The sequence below is a fragment of the Alnus glutinosa genome, chromosome 8 (assembly GCF_958979055.1).
Source record: "Alnus glutinosa chromosome 8, dhAlnGlut1.1, whole genome shotgun sequence".
NCBI lineage: Eukaryota > Viridiplantae > Streptophyta > Magnoliopsida > Fagales > Betulaceae > Alnus > Alnus glutinosa.
In genome coordinates, this window is record NC_084893.1 from 16,437,497 (window position 1) to 16,463,943 (window position 26,447).

General features: G+C 35.7%; 3 protein-coding genes across 6 annotated transcripts in view; 1 reads left to right on the plus strand and 2 right to left on the minus strand.

Annotated features, from left to right (window-relative positions):
- LOC133875200 (DNA repair protein recA homolog 1, chloroplastic) overlaps window positions 1–12,273 on the plus strand; it is a 42,908-nt gene extending 30,635 nt beyond the window's left edge. Inside the window, exons 12-13 of one of the 3 annotated variants that reach the window (XM_062313240.1) lie at window positions 10,874–10,946; window positions 11,318–11,458. In XM_062313240.1, the coding sequence (XP_062169224.1) occupies window positions 10,874–10,946; window positions 11,318–11,323 (79 nt within the window). In that variant the 3' untranslated portion in view covers window positions 11,324–11,458. Of the gene's footprint in view, window positions 1–10,873; window positions 10,947–11,317; window positions 11,459–11,760 lie in introns of those variants that run through there. The other 2 variants (XM_062313238.1, XM_062313241.1) reach the window with 2 other exon arrangements.
- A 3,811-nt stretch (window positions 12,274–16,084) lies between these two features.
- LOC133875027 (photosystem II 10 kDa polypeptide, chloroplastic) lies at window positions 16,085–18,294 on the minus strand. The gene is made up of 4 exons (XM_062313008.1): window positions 18,073–18,294; window positions 17,893–17,951; window positions 16,590–16,645; window positions 16,085–16,396 (listed from the first exon to the last, which is right to left on the minus strand). The coding sequence occupies exons 1-4, from the start codon at window positions 18,230–18,232 to the stop codon at window positions 16,249–16,251; spliced, it is 423 nt and encodes a 140-aa protein (XP_062168992.1). The 5' UTR covers window positions 18,233–18,294; the 3' UTR covers window positions 16,085–16,248.
- A 652-nt stretch (window positions 18,295–18,946) lies between these two features.
- Window positions 18,947–26,209, minus strand: LOC133875026 (uncharacterized). Of its 2 annotated transcripts, none has more exons than XM_062313006.1 (9): window positions 26,041–26,209; window positions 25,839–25,938; window positions 25,563–25,743; window positions 25,106–25,178; window positions 24,829–25,008; window positions 21,960–22,057; window positions 21,646–21,734; window positions 21,363–21,536; window positions 18,947–19,362 (listed from the first exon to the last, which is right to left on the minus strand). In XM_062313006.1, exons 1-9 carry the CDS (start codon window positions 26,192–26,194, stop codon window positions 19,197–19,199), a joined length of 1,215 nt encoding a protein of 404 aa, XP_062168990.1. In that variant the 5' UTR covers window positions 26,195–26,209; the 3' UTR covers window positions 18,947–19,196. The 2 variants fall into 2 exon arrangements, with proteins under 2 accessions (XP_062168990.1, XP_062168991.1); XM_062313007.1 differs by having other exon boundaries at window positions 26,063–26,144.
- Between the last annotated feature and the right edge of the window lie 238 nt (window positions 26,210–26,447).

A 26,447-nucleotide genomic window follows, 5' to 3' on the forward strand; every position in this document is an offset into this window, starting at 1 on the left:
CGGGGCAACTGATCTCACGAACTTTCGGCCTATCAGCCTAGTGAGTGGTATTTACAAGATCATTGCTAAAGTTCTCGCTAATAGAATGAGCCGTATTTTGGAGAAGATTATTTCAGAGCCTCAGAACGCTTTTGTCAAAGGTAGGCATATTTTGGACTCGGTCCTCATAGCTAGTGAATGCTTGGATAGCCGTATCAAGTCTGGTATCCCAGGGGTTCTTTGCAAACTGGATATTACAAAGGCTTTCGACCACGTCAACTGGAAGTTCTTATTGTACATGCTGAAAAGATGCAGCTTTGGGGATAAATGGGTCTCTTGGATTTCTCATTGCATCTCTTTGGCGCGTCACTCTGTTTTGGTCGATGGTTCGCCGGCTGGCTTCTTCAATAGTTCTAGAGGGCTGAGACAGGGTGATCCTCTTTCTCCCCTCCTGTTTATAGTTGTCATGGAGGCTTTGAGCAAAATGCTCTCTGGTGTTGTTGATTGTGGTCGCCTCTCAGGCTTTTCGGTGGGTTCTAGGCCTGCCATGATCAACACTTCTCACTTGTTTGCAGATGACATCTTGGTCTTCTGTGAGGTTAATCCTGACCATCTTCGTTACTTGCGCGTACTCCTAGTTTGTTTTGAAGTTGTCTCTGGTTTAAAGGTCAATTTGGCTAAATCTCTCTTGGTCCCTATTGGCAATGTGGACAATGTTGTCAAGTTGGCTTCTATCTTGGGTTGCTGGACTTCCTTGGCATGCCGCTTGGGGCGCGACGCAAGGCTACATCTACTTGGGTTGATATCATGGTTAATATGAAGTGTCGTTTGGCCAGTTGACAAAGGTTGTATTTGTCCAAGGGTGCTAGGGTTACCCTCATCAAGAGTACACTCTCCAACCTCCCTACGTATTTCTTGTCTCTCTTCTCCATTCCTATTCGTGTGGCCAATCGTTTTGAGAAGCTCCAAAGAGACTTTCTTTGGGGAGGGATAGGCAAAGAATTCAAATATCACTTGGTCAGATGGGACAAGGTTTGCTTTCCGATCTCTGAGGGAGGATTGGGTATCAGAAACTTGAGGACTTTCAATCGAGCCCTTCTAGGCAAATGGCTATGGCGTTATGGGTCTGAGCGAGATGCTTGGTGGAGAGTCGTGGACTCTAAATATGGCCACTTTAGGGGCGGTTGGTGCTCTCTCGAGCCGACAGGTGCCTTTGGGGTGGGGGTATGGAAAAACATCAGGAAATGCTGGATTTCGTTCTCTCGTTTCACTAGATTTGTCGTGGGGGATGGCTCCAAGATCAGTTTTTGGCATGATTTGTGGTGTAGAGACACAACCCTCAAAGTAGCCTTTCTAGCTTTATTTGGCATTGCTCGTCTTAAGGATGCCGTTGTTGCGGATAATCTGGAGCTGTTGGGTTACTCATTCCAGTGGGATGTGAGCTTCATCAGGGAGGCTCATGATTGGAAGGTGGATGTCTTTGCTTTTTTCTTTCAATTGCTTCACTCAGTCAAAGTGAACCGAGACAATGAAGACAGTTTGTGGTTGTTCCCCTCCAAAAAAGGAGTTTTCAAAGTCAAGTCCTTTCACTCCTTAACTAGCGTTGGTAGCAGTCGCTTTCCCTAGAAAAGTGTTTGGCGTACTCAAGCTTCTCCTAGGGCTGCTTTCTTTGTGTGGACTGCGGCGCTCAGTAAGATGCTCACCCAGGACAACCTTAGGAAACGACATGTTATTGTGATCAACCGATGTTGCATGTGTAAGAAGACCGAGGAAATTGTGGATCATCTTCTTCTCCATTGTGACGTGGCTTCTGTTTTGTGGAATTCTCTCGTCAGCCGTTTCGGGATGTCTTGGGTTATGCCTAGACGGGTTATTGATTTGCATGCATGTTGGTGGTCATCTGGTAGATCAAGGAGTGCTGCTGTTTGGAAAATAGCGCCTATTTGTATCTTTTGGTGCTTATGGTGGGAAAGAAACAATAGGAGTTTTGAAGACTTGGAAAGATCCTTGGAGGAGATCCTTTCTTTGCTCTTTCACTCTTTGTATTGTTGGACTTCGGCCTATGTCCATCCTTTGTATATTTCTTTTTTTGACTTTCTCACTCACTTTTCTATTTCTAGATAGGTGTTTTCCCCGTATACTTCCAATTTACTAAGGGGCGCCTTATGCTTTTTCTATAAAATTGATCTCTTACCTATTAAAAAAAAAAATTGGACAATATGGCCTCTTATGTATTATGAGTTTGAAGAAATGGACCCATTAACAACTATGGAATCAGGTGAAATTATGAGCATGCTTTTTGTAATATCCTTTCAACTGCTGCACCTGCTCCCAGCAATTCCCCCATCCCTGTCCGTCTCTACCCTTTGGGATGATAACGAAACTACGCCTCTCTCCCCCTCCATATTTTGACAGCTCAATGAAGTGTCCATATTTGTTTCCCTGTCTCTGCACTACATACATTATGTTCCCTTAACGATATGTCCCCCATTTCTCTTTGATATCTTCACTCTTGATGAACACCTCCAGCGCATGTATCAACCAGAACACGCTTGGCCATCCTAGAATCACCGCTCGAAAAATGCCTCTACTCCCCTCGGCTAACCGAACACTCCCGCTAACCTCAGACCAAAACTCAAAAGACTTCAATTCCACGTAACAAAATTCCAAATATCCCATGATTATTGCTAACTATAGAAGGAGTAACACCTCAAATCAAGACGTGAAGGGGAATATAAGTATCCTAGTCAGCAAAGAAAGATGACGGCAATCCATTACAATAAATGGTTCTATGTCTAATAATAGCATAGAGATAAAAGAGTATATATACTAAGCAATGTACTTGGCGGCCAAGGGTAGATGGTAATCGATCGATTGATTCTCGACCGATCGAGTTTCTTCGACTGATGATGCGATTGATCGATTTATTTACTACAGAAATAATCGATCGATCGAGTTGCCTTAGCCGATTCTTCAACTGGCAAGTGCAAATCTTGAACTCTAGAAATGACTAAAATACCCTTGATGTATTTTGAGGTCTAATTCAAGTGTTTTGAACTAGATTTCAACTAAGACCTGAAAATAAGACAAAACACGTAACTCCAACAAAATGTTATATATACAACACAAACTATGTATAACAAATGCAAATTATGAGGTTTTGAATAGAATATTTCAAGACTTATCAAATGGGCTTTCATTTTTATCCATTGATGAAGAGGAGAGTACTTGGTTAGAACGATAGTTTGAGGAGCAAGAGGTGGAGGTGTGGTAGGTGGTGTGAAGCTTGAATGGCGATACGGCACTGGGACCGGATGGGTTCACAATGGCCTTTTTTCAAAAGTGTTGGGATGTTTTGAAAATAGATCTTATGGCAGTGTTTTCAGAGTTCCATAGTCGATGACAGTTTGAGAAGAGTTTTAATGTAACATTTGTCTCTCTGATTCCAAAGAAGATAGAAGTTGTGGATGTAAAGGATTTCACGCCAATTAGTTTGGTGAGTGGGGTATATAAAGTCATATCCAAGGTACTTGCCAACGGGTTCAAATCAGTATTGGGCAAGATTATTTCCAATTCTCAAAATGCTTTCATTGGAGGTCAACAAATTGGGATTCGGTACTTCTAGCCAATGAATGCTTGGATAGTCGAATTAGGTCTGGGGAGTCTGGGTTGTTGTGCAAGTTGGATTTGGAGAAGGCCTATGACCACGTTAATTGGGCCTTCTTGCTATACTTGCTTTAGTGTTGTGGCTTTGGGGAGAAATTGAGGGCTTGGATAGAGTTTTGTATTTCTACAGTGAGATTTTCCATCTTGGTGAATGTAACTCCTGTTGGTTTTTTTATGAGTTCTCGTGGACTAAGGCAGGGGGATCCGTTTTCACCCTTGTTGTTTGTGGTGGTTATGGAGGCGTTGAGCCAAATGTTGAATGCATCAATGAATCAGGGTTTATTGATAGGATTTTCCGTAGGGTCCAAGGATAATGAAGATTTGGTAGTGAATCATTTGTTGTTTGCTTATGACACATTGGTTTTTTGTGGTGCCCAATCAGAACACCTTCGAAATCTGCGATGTATGTTCTTATGTTTTGAGGTAGCTTTAGGGTTGAGGATCAATTTAGGAAAATCAGAAATTGTTCCCATAGGCAAGGTAGAAGATGTCGACAACTTGGCTCATATCTTTGGGTGTCGCGTGGTGTCATTGCCTTTGAAATATTTGGGTTTGCTGCTGGGAGCTTCTAATAAAAGCTACTTCTATTTGGAATGGAGTTATTGAGAAAATGGAACTTCAGTTTGTTGGTTGGAAGAAATTATATTTGTTTAAGGGGTGGTCGGTTGACTCTGATTAAAAGTACTCTTTCCAACTTTCCTATGTATTACATGTTGTTCCCTATTCATGTGAGTGTGGCCACTAGACTGAGAGACTTCAAGGGGGCTTCTTATGGGGTGGCATTGGGGATAAGGTAAAATTTCATTTAGTAAATTGGCACAAGATTTGTACTCCGATAAAGTCAGGTGAGTTGAGAGTTCGAAATTTGATTCAATTGAATTGAACTCTGTTGGGAAAATGGTTGTGGAGGTATGCCTTGGAGTGAGAGGCCTTATGGAGATCAGTGATTGAAATCAAGTATGTGAGTATGAGCGGTGGATGGTGTTCAACTGAGGTTGTGGGGACTTTTGGTGTGAGTGTATGGAAACATATTAGAAGGGGGTGGGATAATTTTTCCAAATTAGTGCGCTTTCAGGTAGGGTTGGGTCTAATGTACGGTTTTGGCATGACTTATGGTGCAGGGATAGTCCGTTGAAGCTATGCTATCCAACTTTGTTCAGTTTTGCTTGATATAAAGAAGCATGGGTGGCATATAACTTTTCTGTTCAAGATGGAGTTGCATAGTGGATAATTGTCTTTACACGCCTAGTACAAGATTGGGAGGTGGAGATGGTACTTTCTTTGTATGAGCGGCTGTATTCTCATCCGATTTGACATGGAGCGAAGGACAGGTTAGTTTGGAGACCTCATTCCAAGAGGGGGCAATTTGAAGTGAAGTCGTTCTATAAGGTGTTAACCACCCTAGAGGATTCATCATTTCCTTATAAGAGTATTTGGCGTGTAAAGGCTCTGTCGAGGGTGTCGTTTTTTGTGTGGATAGTAGCCTTAGGAAAAATTCTGACGCACGACAATTTGCGTAGGCGAACTTTCGTGGTGGTTGAGTGGTGTTGTATGTGCAAGAAGAGTAGGGAATCCATTGACCACCTACTATTGCATTGCGATGTTGCACGAGATTTATGGAGCTACTTTCTTTGTTTGGGGTGGAGTGGGTTATGCCGAGACGGGTGCTGGATTTGTTGAATAGCTTGGGCAATTCACTGGGGTATGGCCAAGCAAAGGCGATCTGGAGGCAGGTTCCTTTGTGCTTAATGTGTGGTCTTTGGCGTGAGAGAAATGCTCGGAATTTTGAAGATGTAGAAACATCGATGTTGGAGTTGCAAAGAAATGTGCTTAGCACTTTATATTTATGGATATCGGCTCATCATAGCCTGAGTTGCATTACTTTTGCAAAGTTTTTAAATTGAGAAATGATGCTGTACAACTCTTGTCCAACTTTGCCTACGTGGCATTTTATTTTTATTTTTTTCAAAAAACGATGAAAACCACTGTGGGGGGAAAATGCTAGGTCATATTCTTGAAAAAAAAATGAAAAAAAAAATAAAATAAAATGCCACATAGGCAAAGTTTGATATGAGTTGTACAACAATCATTTCTCTTTTAAATTTATGCTATTCTTTTTCCTCAATTTAGGGGATCTCTTGTACAACAATTTAGGGTTGCGCCCCTCTGCGCTTTTTTAATGATATATCATTATTTATAAAAGGGAAAAAGAAAAAAATAGTTAGGGGTGAAGTGTAATATTGGACGCCAATGACATTATCAAGGAACTTGCTATGCCTTTCTTTGTTTCCTAGGTATATACAACTCACCCACCCTTATTGAATCGTTGAGTGTACCCTCCATCCGTTATTATAGGGAAAGTAGATGCCATATGGTCCACAGAAAAATTTGCGCTATTGCCTTTACATGTCAAGGACACTGTTGTCAACTATTTTGCCATTTAATAGACTTCTTTGTGTTGGTTATACACCCTTTGTATTGGTGTCACTGGTTTCCTTATGCAGAGTTTTATATTATTGACCATTACTATTTTTGGTAAGTAATTTGTATCTTTTGCTTTTTTGGGAAAAGTATTGTAGAGGTCTCTGGAGCTTAATCTTTTATTAAATCACTCCATATGGTTTAAAATTTATCAAACCACTTGTTAAGATATGCTTCGTTATCAAATCACTCCCTCCATACACTTGCCATTAGAGTTTTTAACAGAAATTGTGACACGTAGGCGTAAAACCACATCAGACCCAATAAAATAGCTCCACTTGTACAAAAGTGCCACCTCAGCTTAACACATGGCAAAAAATAAAAAAAGAAAAAAAAAAAAAGAAAAGAAAAGAAAAGAAAAAACCTAAACAAAACAAGAAGAAAACATAGAAATAGAAAAAAAAACAAGGGAAAAAAAGGGAGGGGTGGCCATTTGCCACCCCCCAACAGGGGGGGTGGTTGCAATCAACCCCCTCAACTTTCTTTGTTTACCTTTTTTTTTTTTTTTTTTTTTTTTTTTTACTTTTTATTCTTTTTTGAAATGTGTCAAGTGGAGGTGACACTTTTGTACAAATGGAGCTATTTTGTTGGGTCTGATGTGATCTTATGCCTATATGTCATAATTCTCATTAAAAACCTTAACTATGTGTACGGAGAGAGTGATTTGATAATGGAGAGTATCTTAAGGATTTTTTATTTTTTGGTTAAGATATCTTAATGAGTTATATGATAAATTTTAATTGTTAGGGAGTGATTTGATAAAAGGTTAAACATCAGGTATGTCTACAATATGTTCCCTTTTTTTAAGCAATATTGCATTAATAAAAAAAGAAAAAAAAAAAAAGAAAGAAAAAAAAAAGAAGAAGTATAGAAGGAAGGGGTGGGGGGGGGACCAAAAAAAAAAAAAAATTGTAAAAAAAAAAAATCTGGTAATGGGCCAAATAAATGGCCTAGCCCAATGTCTTCTTGCCACACATGACAAGAAAGGAACAGCTGATTTTGGCAGTTTTTGAGGCAGTCTAGAGGATAGGCCACCTAGAGAAATTCCTACTGCGGTGGCAAGAAAACTTGGTAGCCATAGCAAGTAAGATTGCACTGAGAACTATTGGACCGAAGCCACTGAAGAAGAGCTCTATTTTAATGTCTGGCGAGCGAGGTGGCCTGTGATTGACGCTTAGGGACATTGGATCTGGATCTGATACTCTTCATAGGTAGAAAAGGGCCACTGGCTATTGAGGGGCAGAGAAGTTGCCGGAGGAGGAGGAGGAGGAGGAGGAGGAGGAGGAGGAGGAGGAGGGGGGGGGGGGGGGGGGGGGGGGGGGGGGGGTATATATATGAGAGCCAAGAAACTACTTAGTGAAAAAAAAAAACAAAAAGCAGCAACGCGTGTAGCCCATGTGTGCGGCAGTGCATAGGTTACACACACGGTGGAGGGGAGTGCAGTGGGTGGGCAGTAGATCTAGCTTCCAAAAAAAAAAAGAGGGAAGGAGAAGGTGAGGACTTTAGTAAGGGGTGGGGTTTTGGGGGAGGATGGAGAAGGTACATCTCTTCCCTCCTTCGGGGTGGCACTCATTAGGGGGAAGAAGGTCTCTCATTAGGAGGGAGAAAAGCTCTCACATAGGGGAGAAGAAAGATTCCCTCTAAAAAGTTAGAAAGAGAAGCATAAGTCATCTGTATATGTAGTTACAACATAACAGCATATTGGAGGCATATGTCACACTTAGCCGTATTGAACTACTATTTTGTTACAAAAACCTCCTCCGTCTCTGGTAGGAAATCTCGTTAAATTAGACGGAATGTGCATTTTTTAGACGTTAAAGGATGGGAATACCCTCAAATAAAAATTAAAAAAAAAAAAAAAACTAAATAAAAAGGATTTAAAGTTGAGATTTAAAAGAAATTAAAAAATCTAAACAACTAAATTAAAAATTAATATAAAAATATAAAAACTAAAAAAAAAAAAAACTTAAAACTTTAAAAAAAAAAAAAAAAAAAAAAAATTAGGGGCGGTCGTCGGACAACACCCATGTGTTTGGGGGTGGATCAGCAATCCCCAAGCGGTTTTTTTTTAAAGGGTATGTATGTAAATTTAGTTTCTAAATTTAGAGGAGTTGTTTGGTAAATAATTGTGAAATAGAATATTTATTTGAATAGTAGTAAGAAGTGATTGATGTGATATAAAATTTGTGAATGTTTTATAAAAAAGTGAAAAAGTTTTGTTTTGTAGTGGATTTTTTTATTTGAATAGTAATAAAAAATTATTGATGTGATGTAAAAAGTGTAAAAAAGTAAGAATGTTTTTGATTTGATATTTTGGGAGAAGTGAAAAGGGAATTGGAAATTTATCAATGGGGCAAGATAGCTTCAGAGTATTTTTGTCATTTTATGTTTTTTTTTTAACAATTTTGACTAAGGGAGGGGGAGTTTGTAACAAAATGATAGTTTAATCCAGTTGAGTGTGACAGGTGTCAGTTCATAGGAGCAACTTGAAGACAAGTGGTAGTCATGGGGGGAAAATGCATTTAACCCTATAATTTTTTACGGAGAACAAGAAGTTCAACAATTGTTTTTCTTAGGTGTTACTAGTTGCAAATGTCTCCAGAATCATGGACTACTTGTGTAGCACCCCTAACTCTAGACCTTAGTTGGGGTATCATTATGTTATGAATAGGCTTAGTGGTAGCTTAGAATTGGTAGAAAACTTGTTTAATTTGCCTACCTATTTCATGTCACTTTCCCCCCTTCTTGTTGACGTTGTTAATTGTATAGAGTTATAGCAAGATTTCCTGTGGGGCAGCATTGGTGAAGAGTTCAAATTTCACCTGGTAATTTGGTCCAGGATATGTACTTCGAAATTTGATTGGTTGGGGGTATGAAATTTACTACTGTTCAACTGAGCTCTTTTAGGGAAGTGGTTATGGCGCTACGCTTACGAAAGAGAGACTGTGGAGATTGGTAGTGGATATTAAATATGGCAGTATGTAGGGTGGGAGGGTGTTCTAACGATGTTAATGGGTCATGTGAGGTTGTTCTCTGGAAAAATATTTGGAGGGTATGGGAAAGTTTTCTAGATTTACTAGGTTTGGGGTAGGTGATGGTTCTAAGATAAGATTTTCGCATTATGTGTGGTGTAGGGCTTAGAGTCTAAAAGTAGCTTTGTCGAAGTTATTCAGTATTTCTCCTTTACGTTTTAATCAAATTCGATTACTTATTAAAACGGAGGACTTGTTAGAAAATTTTACTTTTAGGAAATTCAGGGTTTCTCAATGTGGAAAGTTTCTATTTCAAGAAACTTGCTATTTTTGGGAATTTGCCTTAGGGGTTTCAGGCCTGAATTGAACCTGTAAAGTGGGTTCTAAAAGTTAGGCCGAAGCTAGTCTCAAAATCAGAAAATTCTAAAATCGGGCCTAAAGAGTGTATGTTCTCAAATTTTGTTTAAAAGGCCCATTAAAGAAAAATAAATTCGTGAGACTTTCATGAGAAAAAAAAAAAAAATAAAGGCTATGGTTTGAGCAGATTATTGCTCTTGAAAATTGTGTTTGAGTGAAAGACATGGAATATCTAAGGCTAGGGTTTTCTCTATTTTTTTTTTCCCTAATTAGTCTATTTAATGAAAAAGGCCTATTTGGCAGTAATTGGCTTCTTTTTCTTTCTTTTGTGTTTTTTTAAGGGGCGGTACAATGTTCTTGAAAGAACATATTTTCATTTTTCTGAAAATAAAATTATTTAATTGATAAAAATTTTATTTTTCCTTTAATGGGCCTTTTAAACAAAATTTGAGAAATACACTCTTTAGGAACAATTTCAGAATTTTCTGATTCTAACGAATAGCTTTGGCCTAACTCTCAGAACCCACTATACAAGCCCTTCTCAGGCCCTAAGGCCCATTCCGAAAATAGCAAGTTTCCCTAAATGAAAATTTTCCAAATTGGGAAACCCTGAATTTCCTAAAAGGACAATTTTCTATCAATTATAAGCTACCACTAAGCCCTACTCACAATAATAATGATATGCCCATGGGGTCTAGTTGAAGCGTGTTACACGCTGTTTGCAAAAATTGAGTAACTGTAAACAGACAAAGCGTGTAGCCTAAGAGATTCTCTATTTGTTATTTTTTCTTGTCTTGAATTTCCTTTTTAATCTTCAATTTTGAGTTTCTGTTGCTATCATACGCTATCAGAATAATCTTAGTTCTGCCCGGCGTCACTTTGTCTCATCAATTCAGTTGCAAAGTTGTTTTTATCAACTAAAGAAGCACCATTGGAGTGCTAATATCCCAGACTGGTGGCTTGTTAGCTCCATTTCAATTTGTTAGTTTGGTATTAATTTGTTCCCATCTGTCATTTACATGTCTAAATAACTTGATGTATTCATATCTTATAACGCATTTTAGTTGTCACTGTATTTAATATCCAAATATTTTATTTTAGATTTGAGACAGCTTTATAATCTCCTATTATGTGGTTTTTTTTTTTTTTTTTTTTTTTTTTTTTTTTTTTTTAACTAATCTCCTGTTCTGTGCAAAAATTGCTTTTTTGTGGTAACATCCCGGATTTTCGTAGAGCTACGGAATATTAGGAGTTTTGTGAATAGCTGTATATAAATTTCCCCATAATACTCTTTCCAGTATTAGAAGAAGAATAGCTAGTTTATCTCGTGATATTACCTGTCTCTTCCAGACAGATGAACTTCATGCTTTATCGATGAATATAGGAAGCTTTGGCTTATTGTTCTCTTATGTTCAAAGGTTGGGACAGGGAAGAGACAGAGCATTGCAGTACTTGAAAGAGAACCCCATTCTTCATGATGAAATAGAAAAGGTTTGGATGCATAACCTTTTAATACTCTTGTTTGAATCTCATTCATTATTTTATTCTTTATCTTTATATCGAGCAATAAATGTTCTGTTTTAGTGCCCAGTTGGCAGTGACCTATCCCGCTTGTCTGCTGTATACCCTTCTATCTAAGCATGTCATACCATGATTATGATTTACCCTACTTCACTCAACTCAATGAAGCCCAGTCCAATTAAAATTATGTTGAAAATGGACTTTACTCAACTATTGTGTCTTAAGCATCATACACTTTTCAAATAATTTTATACAGCTCTATTCTTGTGACCATTTATTCTGATGCATTATCAGTGCACATAATGTGAAACCCTGGTTACTAATCAACTCGATGTTTGCAGTGCTGAGGAAGAATGATTGTTGAAGATATCACAATGTTCATTTTTCTTTTTTATGTGTGATATGTACTTATTTTTTTGGGGTTAAAATGAAAGCACCTTGTTCCGATTGATAAACCGAATTATCAGAAAATAAGAGGGAATATTAAATTTTAGAGTTGAAAATAACTTTCTTATTCAATGGAGCTACGTATCAGAATGCATATTATGCATTATTAGTTAAGCACCTATGATCAAATCAATAATTAGAAATAACAGTAGTAGTGATGGTCATGATGATTACTGTGTGCAAGCCATGTGCGCATGCATCTTTGTCCTCAAGAGAAAAAGGATAAAGACAGTCATGAAATATTGAGAATTTTGTATCTCCATTTTGCCTTTTTATTGAATTTCATGTGCTGTTAGTTGCAAAGACAATGAGAATCAAAGTGAAAATGCATTTGCAGATTGTTCGGTCGAAAATGGCAGATGGAACTGGACTTGTAAGTTCTCCACTTTCGAGGAACTTGTCATTGCCACATGAAGATGAAGAGACTTATGAGGAGATACAATGAGGATGTGCAAATACAGCTAATGATTGATGTTTCTCTACACCAGAGGAGGGAAGAGGTCAAAAGCTGAATAAATTGCTTCCTCCTTCTGTGCATCGACTCTGAGGCCACTTAGGTTTAACGAGATGACATCATTGCCCAGCCATCCACTCAGCAGGGATGATGAAAACACAAAGTACTGTGGTTCTGGTGGAAGTTGAAATTGGAATCTCTAATGGTATATTATGGTGAAAGAAGAGAGAAAATGGGGGGCTTTCGCGGATGCCCGCCTTTTTTGTTTGGGGGAGGGGGGGTGGTCGTAGATCAGGGAGTTTGGGGCGTTGTATTTTGAATATTCATTCCAACAGTTGAAGATAACCTAAATTATTCCCATTGCGTTTACTTGGGTGTTCAAAGTTAATCATATTTCACAAGATACAAGGTCCATAATTAAGCTATGCGTTTAAGTTGCTTTCAACAAGCTGTTAAACAAAAGAGTGGATTTATGTGAATTCTATTTTCTACAAAAAAAAAAAAAAAAAAAAAAAACAAACTTACTTGATAGGCACAGGCAAGTTAGGCATCTAGTTTGTTTTCAAATTATCTGGAATGGGTATGGGTTAAAGAAAAACAAGGATGCCGATCAGCTCTTCGGTTTTTGTGTTAAGATGGTGAGAATAAGTTACCGACAAAAATATATTTTTAATATTTTTATATATTTTTTTTTATTAAGAATGACACATGTTATTTTATTAGTGCTGACGTGGTGGCACCTAATAGAATCACTTAAATGTTTTAACGAAATTTGACTTTAAGGACTAAATTGTTTTTTTGGCATACTTTAGAGACTTCTAAATTTACTTTGATACAGCATGGAATGATTTGTAATTTAGGTTAACCACAATTACTGATTTTGTATTTATTTAAATTTTTAAATACATTTTTTTTTTTATTAAGAGTGGCACATGTTATCATTTTATTGGTGCTGATGTGGACACTAACGGAATTCGTCAAATGTTTTAATGAAATTTGACTGCTGGGATTAAATTGTTATTTTGGACTACCATAAGGAACTCTAAATTATTTTTCTACAACAATGAATAATTTGTAATTTAGACCACTATAAGGACTAATTGTGCATTTATCCCAAAAAAAAAAAAATTAGTTTAGTTTAGTTTGTTTATTTTAGCTTTTAAGAAAATAAGGATATCATAGGAATATAATATATATTAAAAGAAAAAAGTGACATTTTTTACGTACATTGGTAGTTTGATGTATCAGTTTAGCGCACTTATCACTTTATGGGACTATTTAAAAACGATTGTTAGTTCATAAAGCCTTTTTGATATTTTTCCTCAACTTTTATTTATAAGCAAAATTCTGAACATACAGTCTAATAGTCCTCACTTAAGAGTTTTTTTTTTTTTTTTCCTTTTATTCACTCTAAAGCTTTTAATTGAACTATTGGCGGACCATCTTCTTTTCTTTGGTGAGTAGTTATGGCAAAATTATATTGTTTTTGGTTGCATCAAGTTCTATTTGCTACTTCGAGGATATTATAAGATTCATATATAGTTATTTTTTGTAGAAAATTTGGAGAGATATATGTATAAAGAAAAAAATTGAGAAATAATGCAAGATAATATACTTTTTATCCCACCATAATGTCGTAACCTCATCTAATCCTTGACTAGTTGGAGACATGTTACATCCCTATCTCTTGTGTACTAAATCAACCATTGGGTCTGTAGGACCTACATGTAGATTCTTATGGGTCCTAAAAATTCAATGGTTGATTTAGAAAAGTGAAGTATAAAATATGTATAAGAGAAGTGCAAAAATCATTTCTCGACTAGTTGACTATATGTTTTTTTAATAAGGATTGATCCAATAGTTAGGATTACCACGTCATCATTGTAGAATAAATCATATATATATATATATATATATATATATATATATATATATATATATATATATATATATATATATATATAAGTGAGTAATGATTCACCACCACAAAGATACAACTTTTAACCACCTTACCTATGTGGCAAGGTGGTCCCCCACTATTTTTTGAGTTTTTTTTATTTTTTAAAAATAAATTAAGGTAAGGGACCACCTTGTCACATAGGCAAAATGATGAAAAGTTGTATGTTTGGATGGTGTTGAATCATTACTCTATAAAAGCCGAATTCTTTCTTAAAATAACATAGAATAGTGACATGTGGCATGAACTGGTCTATTTAATATATGTTAGAGAGACAAACTTTAAAATTAAGAATGTATTACAACTACCCATATATAGCCGAGTTCTTCCTTAAAATGACATAGAATAGTGATACGTGGCCTGAACCGGTCTATTTAATATATGCTAGAGAGATAAACTTTAAAACTAAGAATGCATTGCATTAACTACCTATAATTGACACATAGGCATTGAATTCATTAATTCTAAAGAAACCGTACAAGTAAGTTGAAAAGTCATATTACTCTCTTAGATTGGTTATTATATTATTTATATATATAAAAGCCGAGTTCTTCCTTATAATGGCATACAATAGTGACACGTGACATGAACCAGTCTATTTAATATAACACGTATTTTTTAACCTATAATAATAAAAAGTACGATAGCGATGCATTTAAATTTTGAAATTAAATTATAATGAAGAATTTCGCGCATAACGCGGGTTATGATCTAGTATTTGATAAAAATGTAGTATTTAGCATTACTTGAAAGTTAAGTAAACTGTACTTTTGGTATTGAAATAATTCAATTTAGATTCAAGCATTCAAAAAAAAAAAAAGTTTCAATTTTCCCTTCCAAATTTTTAAATTTGAGGATGTAATCTGTCCTTGCGTCAAACTACTAACATTATTAGTATAAAAATTGATAACGCAACAAATACTAGAACAAATTATTTGGACCAAGGTTATCATTATTCGAAATTAAATGCTTTAGAGAAGTTTTCAAAAATTTGGAATTAATCCTTCATCTTTTTTCTTGATTTGGACAAAGCTTCGTACTGTGGCAGTGCTAGGCAACTTTTTCATTGTCCCTGACCTTGTCACTTCCATGATAAACAACAAATGTGTAATACCCCGGTCTCATATTGAGAAGAAATGAATAACTCGCATAGAGTGAGTGGTTTATAAAGATGTTCATAGGTACTAAGTTTTACAATGCCTAGTTACTATATAAAACTGAGCTTAAAGTTTGTTTGGATACAAAATTTTGGAAACAGAATATGATTCTGATTCTAATTTTTTCAAAAATAAATTATATTATATTCAACTTTTTCTAAAAAGTTAAATCTCGAAATTCGCAAACAGAATAATAATTCAATTCTGATTTTAAAAATTCAACACCCAAACGCACCAGATTCTAGGAAAGCTCCAAAATTGACTAATCATTTTAGGGTGATAATGCAAATGTGGTTAGTACAGATGTGATTAGCGTTTTTTGCTTGGGTCGTTACAAAAGTGTTTATAATCAATGATTATTTCTATTTAGTCTATAATATATATGTTTGCTTTTATTCATTTGTTGTTTATCAACTCGGATAACCTTTTATTGGGTTGTAATTTAACTTTACAAATATAAGTTTATAAATTATGTCCAAATTAAAAACTATCAATTCAAAAGAAAAGATGTTGACATTCCAGAAAATATTGCACCGTTGGAATTAAATGATAAAACTTCAAACCTCAAATAGCGTTCTTTTAAATTTCCAAAGGTTAAATGATGAAGAACATCATTGTAAAACTCTAGTTGTGGAACACCAGGGGTTAACGAAGGTGAAGAACTTTTAAATTGAGTTCTCATATTTCTAATTTGGCTCTTACAATAGGGAAATTTGTGTTGTCCTAGTTGTCAGAGTATACAATAATAATAAAATTTCTTATCATAAATGATGATTAGATTACCCTATATTTAAGAATTTGATGAGATTGAACTACTTAAATGAATGGATTATATTGGATTTGAATAAATTAAAATCATGTATAAACTCTATAAAGAGTTTCTTGTACACAAAAGCATATAAAAAAATAAGAGAAAATATATCCTATAAAGTTTTAACATGAAGATGTAAATTATAAACCGAACTACATAGTTCTTGTATTTATTTTATTTATTCCTTTAATTTCTTTTTTATGATTATGATTTTCTTCACGAGTGACCTCAACAATGATATAAACAAATTAAAAAAATAAAAAATAAAAGAAGAAAGAAGAGTAGTTGATGAATAATTCACATTTAGAGTATTTAATTAGTACAGGCATCAAAATATAATGCGGGGTTCCAATCCATGCCAAAGCATTAATTAGGAAATAGGAATATATAATTAAGATTGGAATCTAAGTATTTAAAAGACATGATGATGATGATGATGATGGATTCTACTGAGCCAAAGCACTTGTGTTGTACACAAGAAGCGCACCCCCTGCAAGAATGCCGGCTAAGGTAACAGCCCATATGGCCAACCCGGTTGTACCCCCAACATACACATCACCACTTGGGGACCAATCGTTGGTATCGTAGATAGGACTGCAAATCAATAATCCCATTTAATTAATTAATTAATTGCATATCACAATTCATAAATATATCTTTAATTTTTAACTAACAATTAGGATTTAAAGAACAATTCTCTTAATTAATTTGCTTAACACACAACAAGCTAGCTCATGAATATTTATCCATATAATGAAGAAATTGAAAAGATTATGTATTAAATTACCTGTACCCATCCACATTTGCGCCATATTTGTCTACAAATTGGTATACACCCTTTCCCTGAATCAAGTCAAAGAGGTTAAGAGTTAAGACTGTTAATCCCACAACTACTTCATGAATTATCCATACATATTTACTACTCCTCTTTTTTTTTTTTTTAATAAAAAAATTATATGAACAATTTTTAAAGATTCATGCGCGAGTATTTTTGTAAATTCCGTTAAATCCTGACCAACGCCTAAGTCTTTGTAAATTTTTTTTTCCTAAAAAAGTGTGAGATATTTTAAGAATTTTGACACCCTTCTGTTATCATTAGGATTTAACGAAAAATCTTAATGAATGAATGAAATTAAAAATTAAAAATTAAAAATTAAAAAATTTATATAATAAATTAAGAGTTTTTGAAGTTTACGAGAGTAATTGCAAATATGATGAAAAATAAAAGGGTTTAGTAAAGTTTTCTAAACAAAATTTTGCTGGAAAAAACGGAAGCTTAAATATTCATTAATTTGCAAAAACCAAAAAAGATTAAAAGGAAAAACTTCATTTATTATCTATGATCTTTTGTCAGTTTTGGAAAAAGGTACTCAAATTTAAAAAGTGTCTATTTAGGGTATCCATCTTTCAATTTCAACTCTCCGTTAAAATTTTTCGTTAAAATCCTATCAAAATAATATCCATCTGTTTATTTTTTAAAAAAAATATATAAAAAATTTTAAAAATTCAAGCATGAATAGTTTTATAAATTTTATTAAATTCTGGCCAACACTTAAATCCTACCAATTTTTTTCTTTCTTTTTCCTTGAAAAGTGGAGGGATATTTTGAGAATTTTGACAAGATTTAACGAAAAATTCTAACGGACGATTGAAATTGGCTAAAAGATAAATACCCTAACCTAACACTTTTTAAAGTTTTGATACATTTTTTTCAAAAATATAAAAATTTAGAGATTATAAGTGAATTTCTCCGTGTTAAAAAGAAAAAAACGAAAAGCTACTTCATGTGAGAAAAGACCAAATTAAAAAAAATAAAAAAATAAAAAAATAAAAAAATAAAAAAAAGAAAAAAAAAGAGGAAAATATATATATGCAGAGCGGATGGAGGATTGATCGAGTAGAAGATAAGAAAGCAAAGTTGTCCAACTTTTGAGCAAAACAAAGTATCTGAGTCTTACGACATGTCTGTTAGTATTTGTAAATTCTGAGCTTATTTCGCCAGTTAATTAATGATATTACAGGATCCCTTCAAAAAGAAAAAGAAAAAAAAAAGAAAAAAAAAGAAAGCAAAGTTGTAAATGGAGACCAACCTTTGGCTTCCTACCGGATGCGTCAAGGCCATCCCTCAAGTTCATGCCACCGCCAGTTCCTATAAACATTATTATTGCATTTTTCAGAACAAATCAATTAACCTCTTTTCAAAGTTAATTGGATGAAAAAATAGAATAACAATTATATATATATATATACACACACACACACATACATACCATAAGGCGTACTAGTCTTGATCTTCTTGCCACCGCTGGCCTGAACTCTGAAAGAAGAAGAAGAAGTCCTTGCAAGAGAGGGAAGGCCTCTCCCTGCTGACTTCTCGACACAGAAGGGAGATGGTTTCAGGCTAACCGAAGCCATAACGGATGCCGCCATTAATTAATTACTTCCTCACCTCGATCACCTCGATCACCTTGCCTTTCTTATGCTTCTAATTCCTGCCCTCCATTCCATAATAATAACCGGAACAGTGAGTGGGTGATTTCTATTATGACACGTGGCGTTCCTTGTGTGGCTCAATTCTTGATATGATAATTGCAAACATTATCCATATCCCACCAAAGCTTCTTGATTTTAGCCAGTTGTGTCACCATCGCCTCAACCCCATCCTCTTTCACGTGACGACACATGACACGTGGGATCATGCAACAGGATAGGCATATTTCATTCTTGAGAAAACAGATATACCCATTAATTATTGATTCATTGCTATTTGCTACGAAGAGGATGATAATTATTGATCTTCACTGCTACCTATTCTGCCATCAATTAGTATTCAATAATTTACTTGTTTTGAGGGCTTGTAGAACTATCTTCAATGGTTCTACTTTTATTAAGAGTATTTTTATTCTTTGGGGGTACATTACAAATTATTTTGTAGTTCGGGAGAATATTGAAACATTATTTAGTTTGAAATATATATTGTTAATTGAATAGCAGTTTGAAGGAGGTATGTGCAATTTTTTTTTTTTTTTTTTTTTAATTTAGTTGTACATAACAAGTGGTATCGAAACCCAGCATGAACGAGTAATGACTTTTAACACCTTGAGCCTGAAGTAGGATCATTAAGCTCAAAATAAAAGAGATTGATGAAAGAGATGAAGAAGATATATCCCAAAAAATAAAACTCTTATGTTAAAAAACACATGAATTTTAAAATAAAGTGTATTAATTATATTTCAACATAATATTCTTGTGATTTTTGAAAAATAAAAAATAAAAAAATTTGATCCCTTGAGTGTGGGGATCGATCTCATGGTCCCAGAAACCCACCAAATTGCAAATACGCCTAAGCCAGAAGATGATGTAAAGCAAGCTGCTTGGTGAAATGATGGTACAATCACTGTAAACAGCTCGTAAGCTTGGACGCTGCAGCCATGCCACTAACTATGGCACCTTCAATATTTGGACTAACACAGAAATCTCCAGCAATAGCCAGCCTCTTGTTCTTCTCCCAAAGGCACTTCTCCTCTCCGGCTATGCTTGTAACAGGAAATGCACTCCCCCTAAAACAACGTTCAAAGTGTCAAATAGATATTCAGCAACGAAATAAGTTCAGATTCATTTGCTGGATTATCTTCCAAAAGCAGTGTCAAAAAGAGGGACTTTAACTCTTCCCCACCCCCCAAATAAATAATAATAATAGTAATCAAATGCCTAATATTACTAGCGGGAAGATGAAAATTTCAGTCATTTTGTAGTGTCACTAAACTAGATGTGGCCACAGATAAGTAGGAGATAATTGTCTAGTAAACCATCCAAAAACTATGAGATTCAATTTCATATGCTCCCCGTGAAGAGAAATAAAATCATTATGATTCTGAATCAGCAGCTGCATTGGATCCAGTAACACGTCTCATCAAATTATCAATGCAAGTGAAAAATGCAGCTAAACGTTATGTCTTCCTTTGGGGAATTCAGTAAAGCCAGACAATATGCAACTCTTTCCTTCTTTATCTCTGTTGAATCAACGCAAATTATTTGATAGCTTGAACCCTGTCCTCACATTTAAAATACTTTTAAAACAAATAACAGCCCCCACCCCACCCCCCAAAACTCCTTCCATTAAACTCTTGCTCTATACTTGTACAAAAACTCGCATTCCTGCACTAGTTTCTGCCAGAAAGAGCAAATGAAAACGAAAAACATCAGTGAGCCAACCTATGGTGTTGCCTCATTCTCAACTGCATTTTAAGTTCTTAAAACTGTCTGTGGAAGAGAAAGACAAGACAGACAGCTTTCAGTTAATGGGCAACTTTACCTCACATACAGGTTCACTCTATTCAATTCCACCTGAAGATACCGTCCATAGTAGAAAGAGGAGATTCATTGAAGAGAAAGGTTGGCAAAAACTATAACAACTCCAGCAGATTTCTTTTAGTGAAATGGTCATGAAAATGGAATGTAATTTGAACATTCATGGCAGCACTGCATTTCTTGTTTGTTTGTTAAATAGTTCACTATTTAAGTTACCCAATGCCCAAATCCTCATCAAAAAAGAACTTCTATCAGCAAAGTGGGCATCCGATGCCAGGAAAAAGGACCCCAGCATGAGCAACATGAGATCAATGAAAATATAGCATAAGCTGTGGCAGCCAGTAAGCCAAGAGACAAGTACGGCACTATGACTTTTTCATCCACATACTGTTAGAGAATTGTTAAAATATAGTAAGACCTCTAGTTTCAAGAGAAATTCTAAAATATATGCCACCCTCTTCACGTTGAATTCGGATTCAGGAATTTTAAGATGACTTGGATTTTAACAACCACGCTTCAAATTGTTTTAATTAGCTTCATAAACAAATGAAGGCTTGAGAAAGTCCAAAGGGAAGAATTAATTGTAAGAGTGTGAGAAGTTCTTTCTCTAATGATATCCTTTTGGCAATTTTGCAATAACTCCACTCCATAATCATTTCCATCCACATATTCAAAAGTCTCTCATCCATCCATGGATTTCATTTATATTAACAAATCTTTACGTTTTAAACCTTTTATATAGGAGCAACTTCAACTCTACCCTGAAATTCAAATCCCTCCCTCCACCAAAGTCTCCAACCCAAATGCAACCCCATAGAATTCTGAAAGACATTAACCAAGTTGCAGGCTACAAAATATTTTGCAGAGTCCTTTGTAAGGCTTGGATCCCCAATATCCCGGAGAATCAACTAGAATTTAAGAAAAGGCAAAGATTCTTCATCTGGAGAAAGATGAATACACCATATAATTTGGACTTACCAGTGCAATCACAATCAAGCTAGGCCAGGGGTAGTCAGGCTTCTTCTACTTCTTCTTCTTCTTCTTCTTCTTTTTTTTTTCTTCTGTTCAGCGTGAAAAAAGAGTGGTTTCGAAATTGATCCTGGACTAGCTTTCTATAACACTACTCTACGCCACATACGAAATTAAAGTGAATGTGCTGACATTTTCAGTCCTATGATTAATATTAATACTTGTATTTGTGATCTGATAATTAGCAGTAAACCTTAGAACTTTTAATCTATGTACTGACCATCTATGAGCCTTCTTAAAGATGGGCTGAGGAATATTAAGTCCAGTGCGCTGTAATTCATAGAAAAGTTCTTCGGCCACTCTTGTCAGTGTTGCTTCTGAGGGCTTTAGAAGTCCAGTTTGAGCAATAATACTATTTGCATACTCGGTTGTTGAATGCAAAACCCATCGTTCACTGTGCAGATTGAGAACAAGACGGTCAAAAATAATCAATAATGGAAACGTACCTTAAAACTTGATCATTTCTTTCTATGAATGTGTGAAGGCAGCATACAAGCATATACCTAGTGCCAGAACGCCCTGGCTTGCTACTGTCACAATAAGCCCAGCTTAAAACTTCTGAGTTTATTATTTTGAAGCCTTTTGTAGGAATCTGAACCATAAAACACAAAATTCTGTAAGGCACTGTGGCCACTGAATCTCACCAAAAAAGGGGTCAAAAGAGAATCAACGATGGTAAGAAGTCATCAAATGAAAACCAAATTTTCCAAAGGAGAAAGGGAAAAGAAGCTTAAATCAAATCGGTCATGTAAATTTTGATGAATCAGCACAGTTTTCAGAGAATACATAACTTAGAGACGCATAATTAATATCTTACTGCAGAAAGAGGCTCTCCAAATGCTAGCATGAAAGCAAAACACGGGATAACAGGAATATCATGCAACTTCACTGCGAACTCTGGAACCAAATTCAGATCTGCGTAACAACTAGTTAGGATGAAGTTACACTTTACCAACAATCACAAAACCAAAACCAACAATAACAATGGGAACTAGGTAAAGAAATAAAATTGATAGGCTTATAATCATTCTTTTCTGCTCGTTACAGAATATTTAGTTGAAAAAACCGAAGTTGCAAAGTCTCCTAGAAAACCATTCCAGGAGTTCGTCTTCCAATTGAAATCATTTGTCACAAGTGACTGATAGTACAGAATGCAACACAGTTTACCTGCATTATCTATTGTGAGCTCAAAGTTTTATAACCCTGCTCCAATAGCATAACCTAGCTTACATACTACAGTTTTATTTTCAGGCCAGGCTCGCGTATTCTGATAATTTTGTATGGCAGGAACTGGCATTAAAAGTGCCAACTGTTTTGAGCCCAGTCCAGATGCTTACATGCCCAAAAGCTTGGTTGATTAACTCTCCCATTGAAAAATCTAAATGAGTTCTAATAATAGATGAAGGGAACTTAACCGCTCAAGTTCTCATGAACTCTAGGTTTCAGATAAATTTTTTGGGCCAACTTTCGAAAGTGGTATTTTTTGTGTGGATGGCAGCTTTAGAGAAAATCTTGACTTTAGACAATTTACGAAAGAGGAATGTTATTGTGGTGGATTGGTGTTGTATGTGTAAGAAAAGTGGAGAATCTATTGATCACCTCCTTCATTGTGAGATTGCAAGAGAATTATGGAGATCGATTTTCCAATTGTTTGGTGTTGCATGGATTGTGCCTCAGGGGGTGAGAGAGTTATTGGTGAGTTAGAGATGACAAAAAGGACATCGTATTGCTTTGGAAGTGTGGAGGTTGGCTCATTTGTGTTTAATGTGGTGTAATTGGAGAGAGCAGAACGCAAGGTGCTTTGAAGAAGATGTTCCAATCCCCTTACAAATGGATAGTAACGTGCAATAGTTTGCCCATTTCTAATTTCTCTAAGTTTTTGGAGTTTTGTTCTTCTTTTTCAATGCATTAGGGGTTCTCTTCTATACTTTATGTGTACTAGAGTTGTGCCCATTTCCGCTTTTAATGAATTTGAATTACTTATAAATAAATAAAAAAATAAAACAAAAAAAACTGTGAGGTTATCACCACAGAGAATCTATTCAGATCATTAGGCAACAGAGGCTAATAGAGTACTTGATAAACTTCCCTCTATACAATCACAGAACTGGAATGGTTTATAGTGTAGTTTGATGATGGTAGCTCATTACATTCCAAGCTAACTTCATCTACGAAACTTCTCCTCTACATAGCTTGAAAACTGAGATTAAAAGATGGATGCATAAATGGATTTGGGAACCCACAAAGGCAAGGCTACTTCGTGTACCCACCCCTGAAAGATGAATCATGGACCCGTGTAACACACCCCCACCACACGGATCGGTTAAATCTGGCTTTTGCCAAGGGTGTGGCCCCAAGGACTTGTTTGTACCCAAGGAGACTAAAACCTTAGACCTAATGATTATGCCACTGAAGTCCAAGGCCTTCCCCTGGTTGGGAGTATTACTTGTTGAGCCTTTCACTCATTTTTGTTTTCCCCTCTCAAGTTATGAAGCAAATAAGATAGGCAGCCGGAATGCGTAGGCTACGAGGGGGTCATTTATGCATGTTCTGTCTTATTTCATTTAAGTTAAATATATTTTTAGTTGTAACTTGGGGCACCATGATGACCTTTATGACATTAAGTTGGTTTAATTTGTATTGGCCTTCAAGATTTTCTTGGTGACCTTATGTTTCTGCATTTAATGTTTTAAACAATCATTTAGTTGTATTTAATGCTTTGGATCTCCTTATGATCCTTTGTGCCTCTGAGGCATTAGTTAACAAACCTAGTCCTAATGGGTTGGGGGTGTTACATATATTGACATGCTAATTATCCAGCTAAGTTTTTCCACTATTGGTGGTCAAGAGAGATTGAAAAGAGGTATACGAAGCAGTCAAAACATCAAAAAGAGCATCACATGATGGGTATTGGTATCGGCACAAGAACATATATTAAAAAAGGTGAAACACAAAATAAGTGGTCAGCAAGTACACGGAACTCTTACTTATCAAAAAAAAAAAAAAAAGTACACGGAACTCTTATTTCATTTAATCATACTATGTGAGCAATTTGTTCTCTTTCCTTCATATTCACAGTCAAATTTCTTACAAGAAAAGTTACGAATTGAATGATCACCATTTTTGTATTTGTTATTGGATTAAGACTACCATATGTTTCATGGTTCAACATGGGGACAAGATCAACAAGAACAGTTAATCATACATGATGGGTATTGGTATCGGCACAAGAACATATATTAAAAAAGGTGAAGCACAAAATAAGTGGTCAGCAAGTACACGGAACTCTTATTTCATTTAATCATACTATGTGAGCAATTTTGCTTGACGTGGCTTATATCAATTAGGTTCTCTTTCCTTCATATTCACAGTCAAATTTCTTACAAGAAAAGTTACAAATTGAATGACCACCATTATGTATTTGTGATTGGATTAAGACTATCATATGATTCATGGGGTTCAACATGGGTACAAGATCAGCAATCTTTCACGCCAGATCAACTAAGGGTAGATTATCTTTTGACCACCAGAAATGAGAAGCTTCATCAAAAACCATTCCTAATAGTATAGACCTTGGTCATTAAAAAAAATAAAAAAAGACGGATTTTTACACACAACAAGGTCAAGCCTAGATGCAAATATAAAGTATTGTACACAACAAAACAATTGAAGGAGAGATATTGTACCAAGAGGTGGTGGTCGTCCTGTTACATTTGTAAACCTTGGAGAAACTATGTTTTTGTCTGATGCAACCACCCCCTGAAAGCGACCGAGATTTTGTCCATCCAAACCCACCAAAGACCATAAATTCTCATCCTCTAACCACTCTAACCTTCCAACACCCACCCCAAATTTACTATCCACTCCTGTAGAAAAGTAAAACAAAAATTAAGCAATTTATAGGTTCACATTTAAAATGAATGATAGACGTTCCAAAAGAGAAGCAGTAGGGTTAAAACATACCAGGCTCATGGCATAATGCTCTGCATATGGCATTCATGCCTGGTACACCCACATATTTCTTTGTTAATCCTTCCTAAACAAAATTGGTGATAATCAGAGAAATAGTTGAATATGTCAGCCTGAATATCCATAAAAAGGGAGGAATTAAGTACAATGTCACTTGAAATGTAGCATCCAATATTCTTCAACAAATTTCAATTTATATCAGCCAAAAGGAAATCACTTTCATCTTTATTCTATTTTCGTTTTCTGAGAAGAAGAAGAAGAAGAAGGAAACCATGGAGCACAAAATACCCACAAAGCCATACAAATAGAATTAGACCAAAAACTACTGTTATCAAGCCAAAACAAACTGAAACAAAATTGGTACCACTCAATCAATTACACACATATTTTAGGGAGGAGGGGGAGGCAATTAGTTTTGAGGGGTGAAAACATACAAGGAATAGGAGTAAACCTGTTGTATGTCAACAAATTTGTTGGAGATACAATCAAAAGACCCAAAATTCTCTTTCCACTCAGCAACAAGACCTCTTGATTCCCACTCACGAACCAGACCTAACACCTCAGCATTGCTGACACTGAAATATGGAGCACCGTGGTCGAACACCAGCTCCTTCCCATCTTCAGAAACTTCTCTGTTTCCAAATTTTCAAAGCATTGCGAAATCAAAATGACCCTTTTATATTGAGAAAGTAAAAGAAGAAAGAGATTGAAAGGAAAGAGAAAGAACCTTCGCTGGGACATTCGGCCACCAGGGCCTCTAGCGGACTCGAAAATGGTGACGGACATCCCATTCCTGGCGAGACTTGACGCGCACACCGCTCCTGAAACTGCCCACCATTTTTTTCATTTTTTTTTTTTAAATTTATTATTCGAATTTCTGTGAGAAGAGATTTTCGATGTAAAAAAAGAGTGTGGGTTTGAACGCTCACTTCCACTTCCCACCACGGCTACCTGATTGACGACGCTCTTCATGGTTGGTTCCCTGCTTTCGCTACCCAAACTTCCCTTTTTCAAGTCAATATCCAAGAAAATCAAAATATAGAAGTCGCCCAAGGCAAGTAGGCAACTAGTCAATATGAGCATTCCTGAGTTAGCTAAAATAGTTTTTTTTCTTTTTTTTTTTCTTCCTTCTTTTTGGTCAAATTTTAGCTAGCCATGTTCATACACCGTTTGCATTCAACTAGCTTAAGTGGGACCAAAATGAAAACAATTACTCGTGAGCATAGCTGGGCTCGGCTAGTTTAAACTCAGCTTGTGCTTGACTTAATTATTAAATTTGTCATTTGCCAACACGAAACGATACTTTATTATTAAACGATACATACGCGTATAAACT

Bases quoted from the DNA above. Each gene is read 5' to 3' on its own strand.
- LOC133875027 (XM_062313008.1), bottom strand. From the start codon at position 18,232: ATGGCGGCATCCGTTATGGCTTCGGTTAGCCTGAAACCATCTCCCTTC. The intron at 16,646-17,892 runs GTTGGTCTCCAT...GACTTGATTCAG, and splicing joins CATCCGGTAGGAAGCCAAAG to GGAAAGGGTGTATACCAATT. The intron at 16,397-16,589 runs GTAATTTAATAC...ATTGATTTGCAG, and splicing joins GCAAATGTGGATGGGTACAG to TCCTATCTACGATACCAACG.
- LOC133875026 (XM_062313006.1), bottom strand. From the start codon at position 26,194: ATGCTCATATTGACTAGTTGCCTACTTGCCTTGGGCGACTTCTATATT. The intron at 25,939-26,040 runs GTGAGCGTTCAA...AATGGTGGGCAG, and splicing joins AGCCGTGGTGGGAAGTGGAA to TTTCAGGAGCGGTGTGCGCG. The intron at 21,735-21,959 runs GTAAGATATTAA...TTTATGGTTCAG, and splicing joins TTGGAGAGCCTCTTTCTGCA to ATTCCTACAAAAGGCTTCAA.